The following is a 20,291-nucleotide window of genomic DNA, read 5'->3' as shown; positions in this document are numbered from 1 at the left end:
TTTCAGTTTTGAACTGTCAATGTACTATTATAGAGCTATTAAAGTCATCATTATAATGACTAAAGCAATAGAAATACATGCTATTCTCAAAAAAACTGTATTTATGCTGGAATTGCAATTATGTAAAAAGTGTATTTACATAAACACTAAAAATGCAAATGGAGTCTATAATTTTGAACTATTTCTGATACTGAAATAAAAGCAATTTTAATCAGATGAATATATTACACGAGATATTCAATTATAAATTAAGATTTTAATAATATATTTAAGATGTCAACTACCTTTGGGTAAACTTCAAATATGGTGTGTAGTCTATTACAGCAGGAAAGTTTCCATCCAATCCCTCTCCCTTGAGGCAAAAGCTAAGACAAGAGACAATAAATATGTCACATAATACATAAACCTTTAAATTGATGTTAAATGTTTTAAATAATCTTTGTTAGAGACATCTGTTTTATCAAATTGCAGGTAAATTTTTTTTTTTGCAGGTAAATTTTTTTATTTATAATTTAAGTGTTACTTTTTAATGTTACTTGTTACAAATAAACGCCTTAATAAAGATACTCTATATTCACTATTGATGACAAAGGATTGCACAAGTTAATACACTCTAATATGAATATACTATGCAAAAGAAAAACTGAGAAATCTGTTCAAACATTATTGGACACTACCTTGGTCTTCACTGGATTTAAGATGTTACTGGTGGATTTTCAAATGAAGACTTGTTCATGTTTACATACAAATTCTTACCTGATATTGACTATCTCCTTAAAAATTGACTAAAAGAATAAATAAAAATAAAAATTCTGACTAATTAGAAAATGAAAGTTTTCTAAACTATATGAATAGGTGAAAAGGTTTGGGTCTTAGGCCTATAGAGAATGCTAAAAAAAAAAAAAAAAAAAAAAAAAAAAAACCCTTTTACTCTTTAGTCCATCCTTTTTGAGGTCTTGGCAACAGGAAAATTTAGGTTGAGATTTGCCCAAAGTCATACTGGTAGTCTTATAAAGCCAGTAAAGCAACTCTAGATCACCTGGTCTCCCCATCTAGTAGTCTTTGCTTTGAATGATGGTATATCCAATTGGATAACAAAAAAAAAAGTGTTTAGTTTTATGATTACCATTATTAAAAGAAAAAGTACATCTTCTAGGAACATAAACAATAACATTTACAAGATGTATGTGGATCTTTTAAAAAAAAATTCATCTGTGAACTCCCACCTTCTAGTTTCTTTGGTAAGTTTGCCTGTTGAAATACCATTCTAATGTGTTAGTATCAAGGGTATGTATGTACTTTTTCATACTTGAATAAGGAGTCATTAAAAGTGTCAATACTTTGTAGGAGCTTTGCTTCATTTACAGAACTATTACTAATGTATCTTTAAGACACTTGCTTTCAGCCATTTATATAGTATCAATGGGTTACAACAAGCCAACAGTTCATGCATTTATCCCAGGTTTTCTTTCTTTCTTCCTTCGTCTTTTTTTTTAATCAAAAAACAGAATTGTGAAGGATTCAGACAGAGCCAGCAGCATGACAGGTGAAAAAAGTAACACATTCAGAAGGATTAAAAAAGCAAGATCCATATTAGATCTATCATATTCATATTCTAAACAATTAAGCTAATAACTGAATACTATTTTATTAAATTTTAAATAGAGAAAAATTACACTGACAAAATGAAAATATTTTGAAAAGGAAGTGATTAAAAAAAGGTAACCTCAGTGGAAATGAGCATTATTATTATTATTATTTTGCAATATTATTTTTTGATTCAAGATCTAACAGATTTTCATTTAAGTTTTATACTTTGTTGAAACTCTTGGAATTTTAAGTGATATTTTCCAAAAAATTATAATACTTCCATCATTCTTATGTTTGAGTTCTTGTTATAAACAAACCTTTTACTTTTAGTATAACTTGGATCAATTAAAGAAATGTAAAAAGATACTCCCATAAATCTGTGAAAAACTTACATTTATATTTTTAGCACTTATGATCTTAGTCTGAAATCATCTTATTGATAGTAAAGGTAAACATTAATAATATTTTTGATGTTCTAGATACATAATAGAAGTCCAAGACACCCAATATATCATGCCAGGATCTTTTTAATTTCAATACATGAGATAATGAAAATCTGGCTTTGAATCTTTTAGTGCATCTTCTTTCATTTTAAAGCAGTAGCTGAAAAATACTAAGAGATAAGATCCAAAAACTTCCTTCAGTGCTAGCAGGGTATATAATTTTTCTACTGGGTTAATGCAGTCTAGGATTTTTTGCCCAACCTAGAAAGCAAACAGGACAGTTAATTCCTTAACTCTCAGTCTCTGCACAATCTAGAAAGCAACATGATAGATAATTCCTTAACTCTGAGAGTAAATTCTTAATTTCTGAGTGTAAACCCAGTCAGAGAACTGATGTCACAGGATAGGGAACAACATGAATCAAATATCAATATCCAGCTGTATGCTTTACTTATTAGCAAAACAAAACAAAACAAAAAACCTAAGTAGAAACCATTATGAGGTCAAATAACTTAAAACCTGAACACATTTAGATTAAGTACCTGAAATCGATAGCATTGAGTCCAAGCAGCATGCCAGCAAGCATATTTGCTTCCTCACCCAAGACAATTGCTCCATCTTCATAAAATCGTCTAAAAAATGAAACAGGTAAATATATAAATATTAAAAGCAGACTGAAGTTTCATCTATAGAAATCAGAGACCAAACTAAAGTAGAAAGAACTAAATTTTAATTAATTTATCAAAATAAAAACTATATGGATCATCCAATTCTTGTAGATACTTAGGAAAACAATGCCAGCAGTAACAAAAAATATCATTGTTTCCACTTCTCTTAAAAAGAATCCCTGACTCTTCCAATGGGTCAAGTTTGTCTACTATTTTTCCCTAATAGTGAAGCATTTCGAATGTAATTTGAAAAGTGGCAAATTCACAGTCATTTATACTGGTCTATTTGTGAAACTATATAGACTACTGTTGTATACACAGAACAAACACAATGTTTTTCTTTAATTCCAAGGGTTATTAACTAAATGAAGAACTACAAAGATGTGATCATTAGTAATTCATACTAATCTTTAACAACAAACTAATGGGCTAGCAGGGTATCTGTGTATGAAAGAGAAAGTGTTCATATCTCTGACAAAATATGAATATGAACCTTTCTGTGTTAATTCCTATAAAGCTTTCTGTTTTCGTTAATGTTAGTTGTTAAAATACTAAAATTTTATTTTAATATATTTAAAATAAATATTTTGAGAAAATATCATGATATGAGCCTAAGGTATTTTTCTACAAAAGAATGTAAGATCATTGTATTTACTTAAAAAAAAATAATGCTATGCAATAGCTAGTTTATGTTCAGTAAGCAGGGATCATTTGCTATATCTATTTATATTAGATATAGACAGTGGATGCCACTTGTAAGACCCCACTAACTAAAAGGAAAACATTTTAGTAAATGAAATTTGTCTTACTCTTTTTGGTAAAAAAGATTTTAATATGCTCATAATCCCAATGTCAATTTTGCACAGTTCGTTTAAAAATACTTTTACAAACATATCATTTGATACTTGCTTTAAAAGCCCATGAAGCAAAGGTGGAAAGAACTATCATTAGTTTCAAATTTACCATTGGAAAAAGTTAAGAATTAGGTTAATACAATTTGCCCAAGCTCATGCAGATAAACTGCTCAAGGAAGAAACCTAATTCTTACTTTAAGTTCTATATGTTTCTATTAAACCATACCATTTCCTGTAACACAAAAATATTTAAAGAGAATTTAACCTATGTTATAGTTCATAGGGAATTTTTTTTAAAGATTTTTACTTATTTATTTGAGAGAGAGAGAACGTGTGTGCCAGAGAGAGCATGAGCAGAGCATTGGAGCAGAGGGAGAAGCAGACTCCTCGCTGACCAGGGGAGCTCAACACGGGACTTGATCCCAGGACTCCGGATCATAACCTGAGCCAAAGACAGGAGCTCAACTGACTGATTATTGAGTCAGTTCCTAGGTGGAACCTAGGCACCCAGGAATTTTAAATGAATAAAAAGTACAAAGGAAAATAAGAGGCCACTATTTTACTCTCTGTCGGATGTAAGGCTACAAATAAATATGATAGGAAGACTAGCTGGGAAGAAATGTTTTTTGTCTCCTTGGAAATACAGGAATTTCTTTTATAGATCTATACGAAAAAAAAAAAAAGAAAAACTAAAAACTTTAACCTAACAAAGATTAATAAATGGAAGAAATTCCTATATATTTAACTAAGATATTCCACAAAAAGATAAAGATATTTAAATTTTAAATAAATCTATATACCTAAGATTTTTGTCACTGTCCCTATAGCTAAATTGGCTCTTAACAGAATTATTTTGACTCCTAGAAGAACTATGATTACAATGGCTCTAGACCCCCAAATTCCATGGGACACATGCCTGCGACAGAATTCTGGTTTTTGATACTAGGAATTACCCACTATTCCTGGCATTCCCCTATATAAGAAAAGGTCTATTTTTTTTTCTCCATATTGAGTCCACCATGTTTAAAAGTACATTCTAAGAGTAAGATCAAAACTATTTCTGCTTGCTTCCTAATGTCAACATTGTATTATGAACTGTTGAAAAATACCAAGCACACACACAAATCTAACTAGTTTTAGTGAAACACTTTTTGTGAAATATTTGCTACATGTGAAATACTTCTACTCATATAAAACCATACCTGAAGTGTAATGTTGCACAGTTCTCATTTAATATAAGTCTTTACTGCAATAGAGGGTGTGGGAGAACAAATGGAACACGAAGTACTAGTTAAAGAGCTATCCAGAGGCACCTGGGTGGTTCAGTCCTTTAAGTGTCTGACTCTCAATTTCAGCCCAGGTCATGATCTCCGGTTGTGAGATGAGCCCAACATGGGGCTCCATGCTGCTGGGGTGGGTGTGGAGCCTGCTTGGGATTTCTCTGTCCCTTTCCCTCTGCCCCACCGTCCCCCCACCAACGTGCATGATCTCTCTTTCTCTCTCTCCTTAAAAAAAAAAAAAAAAAAAAAACAAGTTGTCCATTGTAGGCTGAGCATCTTGTTAGTACAGTCTAACAGTCTAAAAAAAATTTTTAATAAAATACACTTCTAAGTTTGAGATAACATTTTAAAAGTAACTTAATTCAGTATTCAAAAGAATAATGAAGTGTACTGAACTGAAAAAGATATTTTTATCATTTAGTCAAAGACATCCTTTACATGTATTAACAGAATAGAAGCTGTTAGGAAAATTAATTTTTATTCTCTTAATCAAATAAACACCCCAATAATTTTGACTGAAAGTTTGATTCTTGTCATCAACACTTCCAAAGACTTCAAAAAACTGTAAACTTTAAACTTCTTAGTTTTTATCTCATAGAAAACCTGGAGCATTAATAAAGCTCGCTTATATAACCAAAGTTATGTAACAAATGAGCCAAAGATAAACCCTAAGATGACTAAATTCAATAACAAGGTATACACTAAAAAAAATTCTTTCTCTAGTTGAAAATATTTTTTGTTCTAAAGGATCTAACCAAAACAGTAAACTGAATTGCCAAAACACATTATACATGCTGAAAGTGAAAGGTAAAAAAGATATGTAAAACTTCCATGTAAAGCTTTATACGTTAGGTTGTATCTCTATAAGGAAGTTTTTCATTTGAGAAGCAAATGAAAATTGTGAGCAACTTCTGATATTACTGTGATCTGGAAGAAAAACTTCCACTTTTTATTAGGTATATTCTTGCCATTTGTCTGTTGACTAGAAAAATATTAAAAACCAGGAAAACGGATCCCTGGGTGGCGGTTTGGCGCCTGCCTTTGGCCCAGGGCGCGATCCTGGAGAACCGGGATCGAGTCCCACGTCGGGCTCCTGGTGCATGGAGCCTGCTTCTCCCTCTGCCTATGTCTCTGCTTCTCTCTCTCTCTCTCTCTCTCTCTCTCTATCATAAATAAATAAAAATTAAAAAAAATAAATAAATAAAAACCAGGAAAACAAAATAACACCTAATAATAACAGTACTTTTCCTCTCATCATATATAATTTAACTCTAATTGAAACATATCTCTATACTGCTATCTTTAGTATTCATTCTGTAAGACTATTCGAAGGCCTTTCAGGTACTTCAATAACAAATACCCTTTGGATGGCGTCCACGGTGAACCACCAGTATAGATCATATAAGCACTGTACAATATCATGCTTCAAATTTTCCCCTTTGAGAGTCAGAAGTTACTCTACATACTGAAAATGGAATATTATGAGAAATATTATCTTATAAACCAAAGAAATTTCATTATCACATTCTTGTTCTCTTGCCCAATTTAGTCTCTATATATGAAATTATAGAAGAGTCTCCCTCATGACATGAAAAATAGATTTTAGCCTTATAAATGTTTTATTTCATTCAATGTCCAACTGAATCAGAATGAAAACTGATGAAAAGTAAATCTCCAAAGATATTGCTAAGAATGTCAGATTCATTAATGATTTTATCAACAAATATATAATAAATTCCTATTAAGAGGCAAGAACTGTGCTAGGTACTAAAGTTAAATGGTGAACCACCTAAGCATGGTCCCTCTCCATGGAGCTTTGCATCTTTGGGGGGACAGGCAACAAACAAAAGAGAAAGGTCATTAGAGCTGATGATAAGTAGGATAAAGCAAATAAACAGGTTATTGAGGCAGAGGAAAACCGAAGGAGGACTCAACTCTGAAGAAAATCATTTAAGCGTTTAGGCCTTAAACCCGCAGAAGTCTGATCACAGAGGGCTCTATAGGCCATATAACATTAATAATAAATGTAAATATTTACGAGTGCCAAGAACAGTTACTAAATGCTTTATATGAATTATCTTCTTTACCAGCACATATGCCAGAGAGGGACGAAGCATTTGTCTAAGATTCTACAGCTAGAAAGTCGTTTAACCAGGATTTGACTCTAGGAAATGTATTTGAAGAGAAAACATTTTAATGCTTTAAGTGGGAACCAACACAATCTTTTTTAACCTTTAAGAAGATTGGCTGGAAGAAAGGGGAGGAAATGGAAACTCACTTGGGACACCAACAGGGGAGTGTAGAAAGAGATAAATGAGGTACTATTGCTCTTGCAATCATGGACATTAAGGTCAAGAGATAGATCAAGATAGATTTTGGAGAGAGGACTGGCAAGATTTGCTAATTAGGCATGATTATAGGGAATGAAGAAGAAAGAGAAATAAAATATGACTTTTAGGTTCTAACTTGATCAAACATGTACCTAGGCTGTGAAACCATTTGTTAAGAAAGAGGTAAAGAGGGTTAGAGGAGGGCAGCCTGGGTGGCTCAGCGGTTTAGCGCCGCCTTCAGCCCAGGGCGTGATCCTGGAGTCCTGGGATCGAGTCCACATGGGGCTCCCTGCATGGAGCCTGCTTCTCCCTTTGCCTGTGTCTCTGCCTCTCTCTCTCTCTCACTCTGTATCTCTCATGAATAAATAAATAAAATCTTAAAAAAAAAAAAAGTACAATTGCTTGACGCCAGTATCATTTAAAAAAAAAAAAAGAGGGTTAGAGGAGAAAAAAAAATCAAGATATCTGAACTATCAAGCAGAGATTTAAAAGTGGTGTCATGACCATACAGGTAGTATTTAAAGCCATTCTAAAAATTCGAATGAAGATAGAATGGAAAATGAATAGAGATTAAGATCACATAATGCAGGGCTGAGCCAGAAGAATACTGACCTTTCAAAGTTGTAAAGAGCAAAAGAATTCAAAAGGAAAGACAGAGACCAAGTCAGAAGAGCAATGACAGAAAAAGAAAGAAAAGCCAAGGAAGGTTATATAGGTTAAAGACAGAGGTTTTTCAAGAAAGAGGAAGTATTTAACTGTTTTAGCTGGGCAATGGTATAAAGTATGGACAAGAGAAATTATCCATTTGGTAGCTTGTATATGGTTGGTATCCTTTTAAAAATTATTCTTGGTGGAATGATGAGAGACAGAACCTGGAAAAGAGTGGATACAAGAGAAACTCTGAAATGATGACAGTAGGTATAAACATTTCTTCAGAAGTGAGGTGATGAAGCAGGACACGGAAATAAGCAAAAGGAAATAAATACAGGTTCAATGGAGAAGTTTTCTTCTTTTCATAGTAGGAGATACTAGCTTATGTTTCTACAGGGGTGGGAATGATCCAACAGTAGGAGAGAGATTCAGAATGAGAAAAAAAGAAAGGTGAAACGAATAGAAGAGGTGAATGGGGAGAGGATCTAAAAGAAGGTGGCCCCGAAGAGGAGGAGAGACATTCCAACACAACAAAAAAGAACAAAGAGAATAGGCTTACAGTGTGACTGTGGCTAGGAATAAGAGATTCATTTATGGTAAGTTTAATATTCTAATGAAAGAAGGTCTGACATTATTATGCTAATGAAAATACCTCGTTCTTTCTAAATGGCAATTTTTACAGGGCACTCAGAATGCTTATTACTCTCAGGTCACATGGTCTTTATGTATGACCAAGATTATTCTTACCTTTACAACAGAATAACATCAAATATATCCTTGAAGTTTTTCTTACTTGTTTCCAGGAATTACTGCTTCCATGGCTCTTGGACAGCAAAAAAGTTTTCAAAGTTTATCCATGTTGTAGCCCGTTATCAGTACTTCATTTTTTTTTTAAATACAAAGTTTATTTAGACAAGATGCTCGATGAAGGGAACACTATCTAGGATTCATCTCTTCAAGACTAATGTATTCCTACTAAACACAGAATACCCTTCATTTAATATCTACATACAAAAGTGTTACAAAACTGTTCTTGATTTTACAATAATAAATGAAAAACGTTAAAATTCTCCAATCAAACAAGGTATGCCAGAATTTTCATGATGTTGTTGTTTTTCTTAAACAGTGAAAGCAAAATAATTTACTGAAATATAAAGAGCTGAATGAGCATGAGCATGGAGAATGAGCATATTTTCACAGAATCATGATTTTTCCCCATCTCATCTAGATTTGATATCAATCAAAATATAACACTGGACATTTAGTATTAAAAAAGCACAACATGCTTGTGCAGATGTGCCACTTACAGTAAAGGAATGGGAAAGGGAGAAATGAAAAAAAACAGAACTATCACGTTGTAGTCAGGATGTGGTAGAACCAATTGTGTTTCCGTTTTTTTTAAACAGAGAATGCGTCTTGGTCTATAGGAAGAGTTCTGGAATAAAGTAGCAGGTTCCTTCTTTAGTAGACACCTGTCTGCTGCTAGAACACATCAATTTTACCTTTATCTTCTATTTCTGATTGTGTGGGTATGTCAGTTTCACTGACTGGCTGCCTTTCAAACAGGAATCTGATCTGCCTCATAGAGAAACTCTGTCTTTCATGGTAGGCTTTCCTGAGTTTGCTTAATGTTGTATGCCTCTTAAGCTTCCACTGCACTATACAGAACCTTCCTGGCCCACCACCTTCAAATTAATATGATTATTTTTCTCAGTCTTGATTCCTTCCTTGGGCTTTTCATCCACCATGGAGTACTTCGGAGTCTCCTCAGCTGCCAATTCACAAAGGAGGTACCATCCACACCGAATGAGCACGCAAGCAAGCATCAGTAGTGGCAGAAGATGCACATCATTTTTTTGTATGGCTGAATATCATCTCACTGTATGGAATACACATTATTCATTCATTCATTCATTCATCAGTTCATTGGACATTTGAGTTGTTTCCACTTTTTGGCTATTATGAGTAATGTTACTATGAACATTTGTAGAGATACTTTTCATGAACATATTTTCAATTCTCCTGGAAATATATAGGGAGTCACGTGCTAGTTTATATTGTAAATCTCTATTTATCCTTTTGAAGAATTGCCAGACTGTTTTTCAAAGGGGCTGCATCATTTTGCTTTTCTACTATCAATGTATGAGGGTTTCAATTTTTCCAGATCCTTATCAATACTTGTTATTATGTGTTCTTTTGATTTTAGCCATCCTAGTATGTGTGCGGTAGTATCTCATTGTGGTTTTGATTTGCAATTCCCTGATGGTTAATTATACTGAGCATCTTCTAAGGACTATTGGTCATTTGTATATCTTCTTCGGAAAAATGTCTATTCAAATTCTTTGCCCATTTTAAAATGTTTTATTTTCAATGACTAACTTTTAAGTATTCTTTATACATATTCTAGATAGAAGTTCCTTATCAGACATAGGCATTGCAAAAGTTTTTTCCCATTCTTTGGGTCATCTTTTCACTTTCTTGATGGTATTCTTAAAGGCATGAATTTTTAAGTTTGATTATGCCTATTTATCTATTTTTTCTTTTGTGGCTTATATATTTGGTATTACATCCAGGAAACTATTATTAATCCAAGGTCATGAAGATTTACATTTGTATTTTCTTCTAAGAGTTTTCCATGTAAGTCTTATCCATTTTCAGTAATTTTTGTATATGCTATGAGGCAGTAGTATACAAGCAATTTTTACTAATATTTTTCATCTTAATAATGCAAAACTTTTAAACAGATTAAGATTCCAAAAGTCCTCCTTAGCTCTTGAAAGATATGTTAATTGTTCATTATTCTATCTACTCTTCTATAAATGAGAAAAGTATTTATCAATTCCTTTTTCACTTTGTGACAGCTCAGTAATTTTTGAACTTTTATACTTTACTCCTTGCTTCTCTTAGTCCTACTACAATATCAAGAAAATTAATATTTTTTCTGAGAAAAACTTTTGTCGTTATAAATTAAGTACTGTGGTACAACCGTAAAGTAATAAACAGGTGTCCGTAAAACTAATTTTATCTCTTCTTTATCTTTTCCATACATGCTACTTCAAATTATCAGAATGTTTTCATTCTTGTTTGAAGTGTCACATTTGTGTTTCTTAAATTGACTTTTCTAAATTATTTTTCAGTCTGTGGGTGGGGAAAAATAAAACTTGGAGTAAATTAATTCAGTTTCTACTTTACCTACCTCTCTATTTCTCAGTCTTCCCAGCAAACTACCAAAACAATTCCCCACTTTCTTTCTTTTTTTTTTTTTTTTTTTAGCTTGGATTCTAATTTCAAGTCTGCCAACCTCCCAACTCTGGCTATTTCACAGTAATATTTCAATTCCTAAGCCATGAAACTCTGCAAGGGTTGTTTTCAATTGCTCACTAAGACATCCTCCACCTCAGGAAAAAAAAAAAATCACTTGAATTCTCTAACACTATAGAGCCATGTGACATACAACTACCAGAGGATTTACTGTATTTCTCATTCCTATACTTCCTCCATCAGATTTTCACTGATTAGTATTCTCAAGCTTGCCTGTCTTAGCTTATGTAGCTCTTCCTTCTGTACTGGGATAAACACTTGTATAATACCATTTAAAGGACGTCATTACTCTTTATCTTTGAAGAGAAGAACAAGAAGAAATCACTTGATTCAAATACTCCCAAGATTCCTAAAGGATCAGAGATCATTTCTCATTGCTCTACAAGAACTTCTATCAGGCAGCATCTAGACAAAAGGTAAGATATAACTATTCTTTCCAAGAGTTTGCTTATATTTTACAAACCTAACCTAACCTTCCAAGTAATAGATATGCTTTGGCTAGAGGTTCACAATCAAATTCATTTATAATTAAGAAGTTTCTTTGGTTTGATTTCAGTAAAAAACAAAAATAAAAACAAAACAAAAAAAAAAGCGTAGTTTTTTTTTTTTTTAAAGACAACTTTGCAACTGTGTTTTTTATTTAATGAGAATTCCGAAATAATTCCCTACTTCCTTTCCAGGAACTGGAGCCATTATATTGACATTTAAATACTATGTGTGTGTATATAAAGATTACATATTTGCATGTGTGTGTGCAGATTTACTGAGCCATGTTTCTGTTTGAATTATATATGCTTATACATTGTTGCAAGAGTATTTTTGTTTCGTGGATTTTTTAGAGCCGAATCATTTCCTTTTATCAAAAAGGACAACTAAAACCTCAGAACAAGGCAAAAAGCATTTCCCTTTAAATATTTGAACTACTCATTCTAAAAATAATCTATTCAAGAATTATTTCTACTCCACCCAATTGTCTAAGAAACAAAAGTAACTTAGATTATTAATGCTTTAATTTCTACTCAGAAGACTGTCATAACCTTAATGTAACTTTGTTATTGCATAGGAGATGATTATTGTGTAGACTTGGATTTGATTTCATTAATTTAGGATTTTTTAGGTTTGATCTATGAGATTCTGATACTACTTTTATTTTCAAAGCCTTAGTAACCCTTAATATTTAGTATCTTTCACAATTAAACTTACTTACCAGTAATAATAGAAGAAACAAATTTTTCATTTCATGAAGTTCATCTCAAACACCTAAGAGTTAATCATTTCACTGCCTATCTTTAGAAATATCCCTAAAGAATCATATTGCTATCGAAGAATTCAATAAATACATACCAAATAATTATGTGGTGTGGTAACAGCGTTAATGATATGGCAGTAATCATTTTGTACTATATAAGCATATAAAATCAACATGTACATCTTAAACTTACAGAGTATGTCAATTACATCTAAGTAAAGTGGGGAAAAAGCAAACAAATAAACAAAACAAGAATGTACCATAATAAATGCCCAGATATTCTCCAAATCTAAAATGCCAAATATTGCATCAGGACATGGAAATTAAGATTCCAGATATATGATTTATTTATATATGTGCCTAATTTCCTCTATCAAAACTTGTTTAAAAAAAACTTGTTAAAAAAAACTTGTTTATAGCTGTCACTGTCTTCTTCTCTTTCAGAAATATGATCTATGAGGTAGAAATAAGTATGGTAATTTAGAAGTGTCTAAGGCAGTGTGGTCCAATAGAATGTTCTGCATCTGTGCTATCCAATTCGATAGCCATTAGCCACACATGCCTACTGAACATCTGGAATGTGATATGGAAACAGAGCAAGTGATTTGCGAATTTTACCTACTCTTAATTAATATTAATTTACATAGTGGTGTGTGGTTAGTGGCCACTGTATTAAACAGTACATGTTTAAGTTATTCAAATTATTGAATATTTTCATTTACAAATACTTTTGAAATGGAGAAAAGTGATTTCTTAAATAGAATAGTGGTTTCTATAAATACAGAGATTAGTAGACCAGAATTTTATAGGAATGTCTGTTGTCCTAATATGAATATTTTTTTCTACCATTGTAAAAAATATAATAAAGTCCTGTTTTTCACATGGCACAACATGTCATCTCTTAAGTGTATACAACCTAAGAAAAACAACACTGGTACAGCCTGCCGTAAAAAGACAATTGAGCGATCATTAGGTATATATACAAATTAAAACAAAGAAATAAAGCGTGGAAAGAGAAAGAACACTATAGGAATTTCATGGTTAGATTTTTCTTCAAATTCATGGTCAGGGAAAATTCTATGGAGAGAATGAAACTTCAAGTATAAAAGTGTGAGAAACAGAAATGATTCAGAGAAAAGATATTCTAGGTATAATGTGAAGCCTGAAGAGATACACCAAAGTAGATGTATGTTTAGCTGACAAATGTCATTTTTCTGAGAAGACAGTGGATTTACCTGAGCAGTACAAAAAAGAGGAAATAAAATAGCTGAGGACTTTAGAAAGGAATGAATTTTCATTCTATTTTTATGTCTAATCTTTTAAATATATATCTGAAAATCAAAAGGACTTTTAAACCTGGTTGTTTTGAAGTCTCTCAGAGCTGTAGAGATGTATTCAGATAAATGTTTTTCCATGAGTGCTACTCTGATCCAGGCTCTACCCTAAAAGGAAGAAGAAAGTAACAAATGTGAAAAAAAATTACAAGTTAAAAAAAATACGCTGCCCATTATATTTTTATCAAAAATATAAGCATTTTAATATGTAAAAAACAATTCAGTTAAAATATATGTTTGATAAAGGCTAAAAGATACTTAAGTAGATAAGAACAGGTAAAGTTTGCTTACATATAGTATACATTTGTTTCTCTAGAGATATAGGGTACAGTGTATCATACTAAATTTCTATCCTCTAAAGGGACATAACTATTAATAATGAGTCAGGGACTTCTTTTCATAACTCTACCTCAATGCCCAAATCAACATGCTAATTAAAATTGAGTCCCCTTATAAAACGTGAACAGAGTCATTCTCTTCGAAAGAATAAGCTGTCACACCACTTGCTTTAGAATATTTCCCACATACACTTTTAGAGGGAGGTTTTAGATAACTAATAATGAACCAAATTTCATTATTTATCATGCATCCAAATCATGAATTACTGAGTTTACACCTAGGACATTCTAAAAACTATTACTGAATCTTTAACCCAGGGGAAAAAAAAAAACCCAACCTAACACATAGCAAAATTACTCAAAACCATATTCTAGCAGAAAATCACAGAAGCAGACAATTCTGACTAAATGTGAATAATTTAGTTTTACTTTTGAAAGGGGTAATATCATTCAATAGTTGAGACTAGTCAGTTGATTTTTTTTTTAAATAATCCAAAGCATTTCTCCTGGACTCTTTGTGTAGAATAAAAGAATATAAGAGGACATATTGGCAATAAGAATTTTTAAAGGACATATTTGCAATGAGAATTTTTAAATTTGATTACTTTCATTTTCACTCAGCCCTCCTTCAAATCTCCAGAAAATCCATTAAGACTAATGAGATAGAAAGTCAAAACACTGCAATGGCAATTGAGAACAAAGGTGACACTAATCAGTGCATATGATGGTTGACTACCCACATGGAAGAAAAAAGCATTCTTTAGAAATATCTACAACTCTACTGAATTCACCAAACTTCTGGACAGGAAGGATCAAGAAGCAATCTAGACAGTGGTAAAACCTGACCAACTAGAAGCAGCAGTATTTTTAGGAAATAAAGAATGATATGGGTGTGATTAGCACAGGCAGTCAATTTGCCCCTCAGCTCAAAACCTCCTTTAGCTTGCACGGTGCTCAGTCTACTGTTTCTGCAGAGTAAGCCTTGGGAACTGAAAATTAACTGTGGCTCATGGGACAGATGAAGGAAGAGGTAAACCATTGGTCAGGGTCAGCAATCCCAAATTTCTCTCTTGAAATTTCCTTTGAAAGACATGGAGGCTGGTAATGGTGGCTTAAATCAAAAGGCTAAGATTTCACCGGAGCAGAAGCTGGGAGAGTTGCTCTCCAGAGAAAGTCAGACACAGGAGACTGCTATTGCTAGATAAGAAACATGAGGAAAGTCCTGCTTCCTGATTTATTAATTTCAATCCATGCAAAACTAGGCTGCACCTAATTTCCTGTCCTTAGATGTTTGTGGAATTCTCTATTATATTGTGATAATACACTGTGCTAATTTTAACAGTTTCTTTTCCTTCAACAAAAGAATTTTTACTAGAATAGACGATAAACAGACTCATAAAGGTTGTTGGGGCCATAAAATAGGGGTCGAAAAACCAGATTTAGGATTTTAGACTTTATCAGTTGGGTAATGACGAACCACATAGAGTTTTTTTTTTTTCTCTAGAGACACAAATACTCATTTCTTTGTTACTGAAGTTTTTGAAAAGTAAATAAATAAACAGCAGCCACCACTTCTTAAGGCTTCTTAATTAATATATGCTTGGCTCTGTTTTAAGATACATTAAGAAATTCAGATACATTAAGATATCTAATCTTCCTCAGGGCACCTGGGAGGTCAGTCACTTAAGCTTCCGTCAGACTCTGGATTTTTGGCTCAGGTCAGGATCTCAGTGGAGCTCTACACTCATCAGGGATTCTGTCTAAGATTCTCCCTCTCCCTCTCCTTCTCCTCTCCGCCAGCTTGTGTTCTGTCTCTATAATAAATAAATCTTAAAAATATATATATATATTTAATTTTCCCAAGAATTGTATGAGTTAGGTTATAATACTATCCTCACTTTTTTCTAAGAGGAAATAAAAAATAGACAAATTAAGAAGATAGGAAACATCTCAACACCAAATGAACCAACTTAATTGAATTAAAACCTATATACCCTATCTTCCCTCCAGTTTCAAGGGATAAACTGTAATCGTTTAAGGAAATAAAAAGACAAATTACAGAGTTATCAAAGATATCTGCATTATATGTATCTGACAAAAGACTCATTTATAAAATACAAATAATTCTTACAAATCCATAATGACTCAATTAAAAATGGGGCCTGCAAGGGGAAGGCTTGAACTATAGATTCAATTTCTTTAGTGAATATCAGAATATTCAGATGTTTTCTTCATTTTTATATTAGTCATAATTTTTTTTCAAAGAATTTGTCCATTTAAAGTTTGTAATTTATAGGTATGAATTTATTCATAATATCCTTGTAGGATTTTTAATGCTTGTGGGGTCTATGGGGTTGGTAGGCCTCTTCTTTATTCCTAATACTGGTAATTTATAATCTCTCTTTTTCTCTTTATGAATAGTCTTGCTAGAAGTTTATCAATTGTATCAATCTTTTTAAAACCACCAAGTTTTAGTTGTTTTTTTTTTAAGATTTTATTTATTTATTCATGAGAATACACAGAGAGGAGAGACTGAGAGAGAGAGAGAGAGAGAGAGAGGCAGAGACACAGGCAGAGGGAGAAGCAGGCTCCATGCAGGGAGCCCGACGTGGGACTCGATCCTGGGACCCCAAGATCACCCCCTGGGCTGAAGGCAGGCGCTAAACTGCTGAGCCACCCAGGCTGCTCCCAAGTTTTAGTTTTATTGATTTTCTTCTAGTGTACATTTTTTTCATTTAATTCAATGTTTGCTCTTCATTCTTTCCTTCTTTTTGAATATATTACTTTTTAAAAATAGCTTCTACAAGTGAAAACTCTGATCACAGATTTTTAACCTTTAGCTTTTGTTTATATATACCTAAGAGCCTATTTAAGCCTATTTTCCTCTAAGCACAAGTTTTTACATTTTTATTATCAATACTTTCCATATATTTTTCAATTGTAATTTCTTCTTTCAGTTGACTCACCTAAGCATTTTCTAGTTATCTTGTTATTAATTATAGCTTAATTCTACTGTTATTCCAGAACATACTTTAGATTATTTCAATCTGAAATGCACATGGAAATGAATTGTAACTCAGCCAAAGATAAATTTTTGTTTAAGTTCTATGTTTGGTATGAATGAATATTTTGTGGTTTTCTATTTACACTTTATTATATACTCCAGTTTTCTGGTACTACTAGTCTTTATATTTTCTATTACAATTACTTAGAAGTTCATTATCTGCATCTCCCATAGGTCTGTTTCAATTGTCTTTTTTATATTTCTTAGTTTTGGTCATTGGATCTTGTTTCCTGGTATACTGGTTTTTGATTGAATATTGGACATTGTATATAAAAGTTTGTAGCTGTACTAATGCTACTACTTTTCCTTAGATATATTTTTCTTCAAGGAAGCAAGTAGTATAGTTGAAAATCACTTTGCACTATTCAAGGACACCACTTTTAGGTCTTTTTTGGGCTGGTCTTCATCTGAATTTCCCTTATTCCCAAGGTAGAGCCTTTCTGGGGTCTCAAATAAAAGCCTAGAGTATTTTACAGGGCCCCTCCAACTTACTTGACCTGGAACTCTAAACTTTGCTTTTCCAGAACAAGACTGTGAAATCTTAATCAGCTTTTCTAGCCTCCTACCTGCTGCTTTCGGCTAGGTTTATGAGACTTTTGCTCTGTGCTTAAGGTGGCTAATAACTGGCAAATAGCTCACAAGAAGACTGCATATATGACTTCAGACACACATGTCTACGGACCCTTGATATATTAAGTCCTGGTTTCACTGGCAGTTCCCAGCTCCCATTTCTGTTTCTCTAGCCCAGGGGAACTGAAAAAACCCCTAAGAATTCTCTGATTAGCCTCTATACCAACTATGTGAACAGATAAATGCCCTTAGGCCAAAAGCCAAGATGAACGTAATGCTCACCTCATATACCATTGTTCTATCCAATATTGTGGCCACTCTAGTCCTCACAACTTGGTTGTTCTCTTAGGTCTTAAACTTGTTGCTTTGTGTACTTTATCCAGTCTTTATAGTTGTTCTTGGCAGAAGAGTTGCTCTGACATAAGCTATGCTGTCATCACTACAAGCAGAAACTGATTCATTTCTCACCTCCAGGATATCTTTTTTTTTTTTACTCCAGTCAAACTCTTCTAACATGACTTTCCCTCCATATGCATTCTCCATAGTCTACTCAGTTCTAGTATTTGATAACTCCAGTGTATCTGTGATTAATATCCCCTCTGCCCCTGCCTCAGCCTCTTTCCACAGAAAATTTGTCTAACTTGCCTCTAAGAAGAGCAGGGACAAGGTCAGCTTCTGAACAAAGGAAAAAGTAAACAAGAGCATTAGTCTTAAAAAGACAAGGAGGGATTAGGGATTTCTGTCCTAAGAATGTGTTAAGGACTACATTCATAGTTCTGACATGGTATAGGTGCTCAATAAAAATTTATCTGATGGAAGGATGCATGAATATATGAATGGCTGATGTGACCAGCATATTCAGAAATTGGTCTAATATGTCAAACTCAGTAACAGAAGGAATGTACAGGGTAAGCAACCACAAACTAGGAAAGCCTAACTCACCCACAAACAAGTATTGTTCTTAAAAACAAAGAAAAAGAAAAACACATATGCGGGAAGGCAAGAAGAACTCAAGAACAGAACAGAGCTCATATTCTGGAGGAAAAACCAACAATAACAAAAGGAAGAAAAGGATTGCTTGAGCTTGAAATCAATTGGAATACGAAGAAAATTCAAATGAAATATCTGTAAGGTAAAAAACAGTAGTAACTAAGGATCCAATTGGAGTTTCTGTCAGAAATCATATATCATGCTTATAAGTAATCAGCCGAATAGCAGATGGGAAAAGTGGGTGTGTTCAGAAGGGAGTGAAATCAATGCCTGCTGAGATGAAGTTAGTTTTCTAAGAGTCCTAATTTAATCTGAAACCTAAAATAGTAATCCCCTGGGACACCTGGGTGGCTCAGTCAGTTAACCATCTGCTTTCAGCTCAGGTCATGATCTCAGGGTCCTGGGAGTGGGCCCCACATTAAGCTCTGTACTCAATGAGAAGTCTACTTCTGCTTCTCCCTCTGCTCCTCCTCCTGCTCATACTCCTCCTCTCTCTTTCTCTAATAAACAAATAAAATAAAATAGAAATCTCATATGCAGAAATCCCATTCCCAGAACCTCCGCATATTATAGCAAAGCTAGCTGCCAATATATCTGAGATGGAAAGATTACAGAATGATCTTCAATTCAAATATTCTATTCCATTGTTAGGCTTTGTTTAAGCCCTGGAGAAGAGGCTCAGCTGGTCATGGACTGAGCAACGAAAGGGACTATCAGCATTTCACAGATCTCAGCTTAGAGTGACTAAGTATCAGCTCTCCCATGGTGGTAAATTTCTACCATATGAATCTAAGATGTGCAGTAGTTCTAGGACACAGACAATCCTGATTCAATTAATGAAACTAAATTTAAATAATGTTTCTATATTGAATTAGTCATTGTTCTGTAAAGTATCTTGTCTTTCACTGCTTAAAATGTCATCCACACAGCCCTAAAGGTATAACCAAAGGTATTCTGCTTTTTACGTAGAATTCAAAAATGAAGATCTGTTTGGTTTCAAAGTGAACTGAGTTGCACACTGTTTAGAAGGTAAATTTGGTGTTGTGGTTCTGGTATGTTTTCATAAGTGTCAAGGCTGGTAGTCACTCTAGAAGGCATCTCAAAGGCTCAATAAACCAGCCATCTGAGGTATTTGCTTAATCCTTCAATCTTGACAGTTGGCAGGTGTGATTTACTGAGTAGATTAAGTACTTTGCTCTGCCCACTGCAATGAATAAAGACAGAAGTAATCTTTGCTTGCAGACTTCCCAGGATAACCAGGCAAATCACAGATCTCTCTTTTCCCACAAATGGATTTGTTTGAGGCCTGAGCAAAACAAAGATATAAATGTAGGATTTGGAACATGATTGTTCTTTGGTGTTTTGCTACTCAACAATGGTTTTGTACAGAAGAAATATTAACTCTCTCTGCTGGGCAGCATCTTGCTACACAGGGCTTAGTCCCAAGAGTCTCATTAAGAGAGGTGGTCAGCTGGGGTTTGTATTTCTGCACTCCACCCAGGTCCAAATGCTACATTTCTGATGTTTGTTAACTTCTCAATTACCTTTTGTATTTTGGTATAATCAAGTTCTATAAATATATTCTCTGCTATATTGAAGGGGCTTAGAA

At 33.4% G+C, this 20,291-nt stretch overlaps 1 protein-coding gene and 1 pseudogene across 12 annotated transcripts in view; both read right to left on the bottom strand.

Annotated features, from left to right (window-relative positions):
* Positions 1-20,291, bottom strand: part of RUNDC3B (RUN domain containing 3B) — a 142,437-nt gene that overhangs the window by 64,566 nt on the left and 57,580 nt on the right. For all 12 annotated transcript variants that reach the window (XR_012002652.1, XM_072764180.1, XM_072764182.1 and 9 more), the window contains 3 exons: positions 13,743-13,828; positions 2,576-2,665; positions 285-365 (listed from right to left, as the gene is read on the bottom strand). Coding sequence is in view for 11 of the 12 variants with exons in the window: in XM_072764180.1 (XP_072620281.1) it covers positions 285-365; positions 2,576-2,665; positions 13,743-13,828 (257 nt within the window). In the remaining variant the exon portion in view is untranslated. The remainder of the gene's footprint in view (positions 1-284; positions 366-2,575; positions 2,666-13,742; positions 13,829-20,291) is intronic.
* LOC140599699 (small ubiquitin-related modifier 2 pseudogene) lies at positions 9,189-9,731 on the bottom strand (annotated as a pseudogene).

The sequence above is a fragment of the Vulpes vulpes genome, chromosome 7, assembly GCF_048418805.1.
Source record: "Vulpes vulpes isolate BD-2025 chromosome 7, VulVul3, whole genome shotgun sequence".
NCBI classification, from domain to species: domain Eukaryota; kingdom Metazoa; phylum Chordata; class Mammalia; order Carnivora; family Canidae; genus Vulpes; species Vulpes vulpes.
The sequence above is the reverse complement of the archived record's forward strand: the minus strand, read 5'-3'. Positions and strand labels throughout refer to the sequence as shown.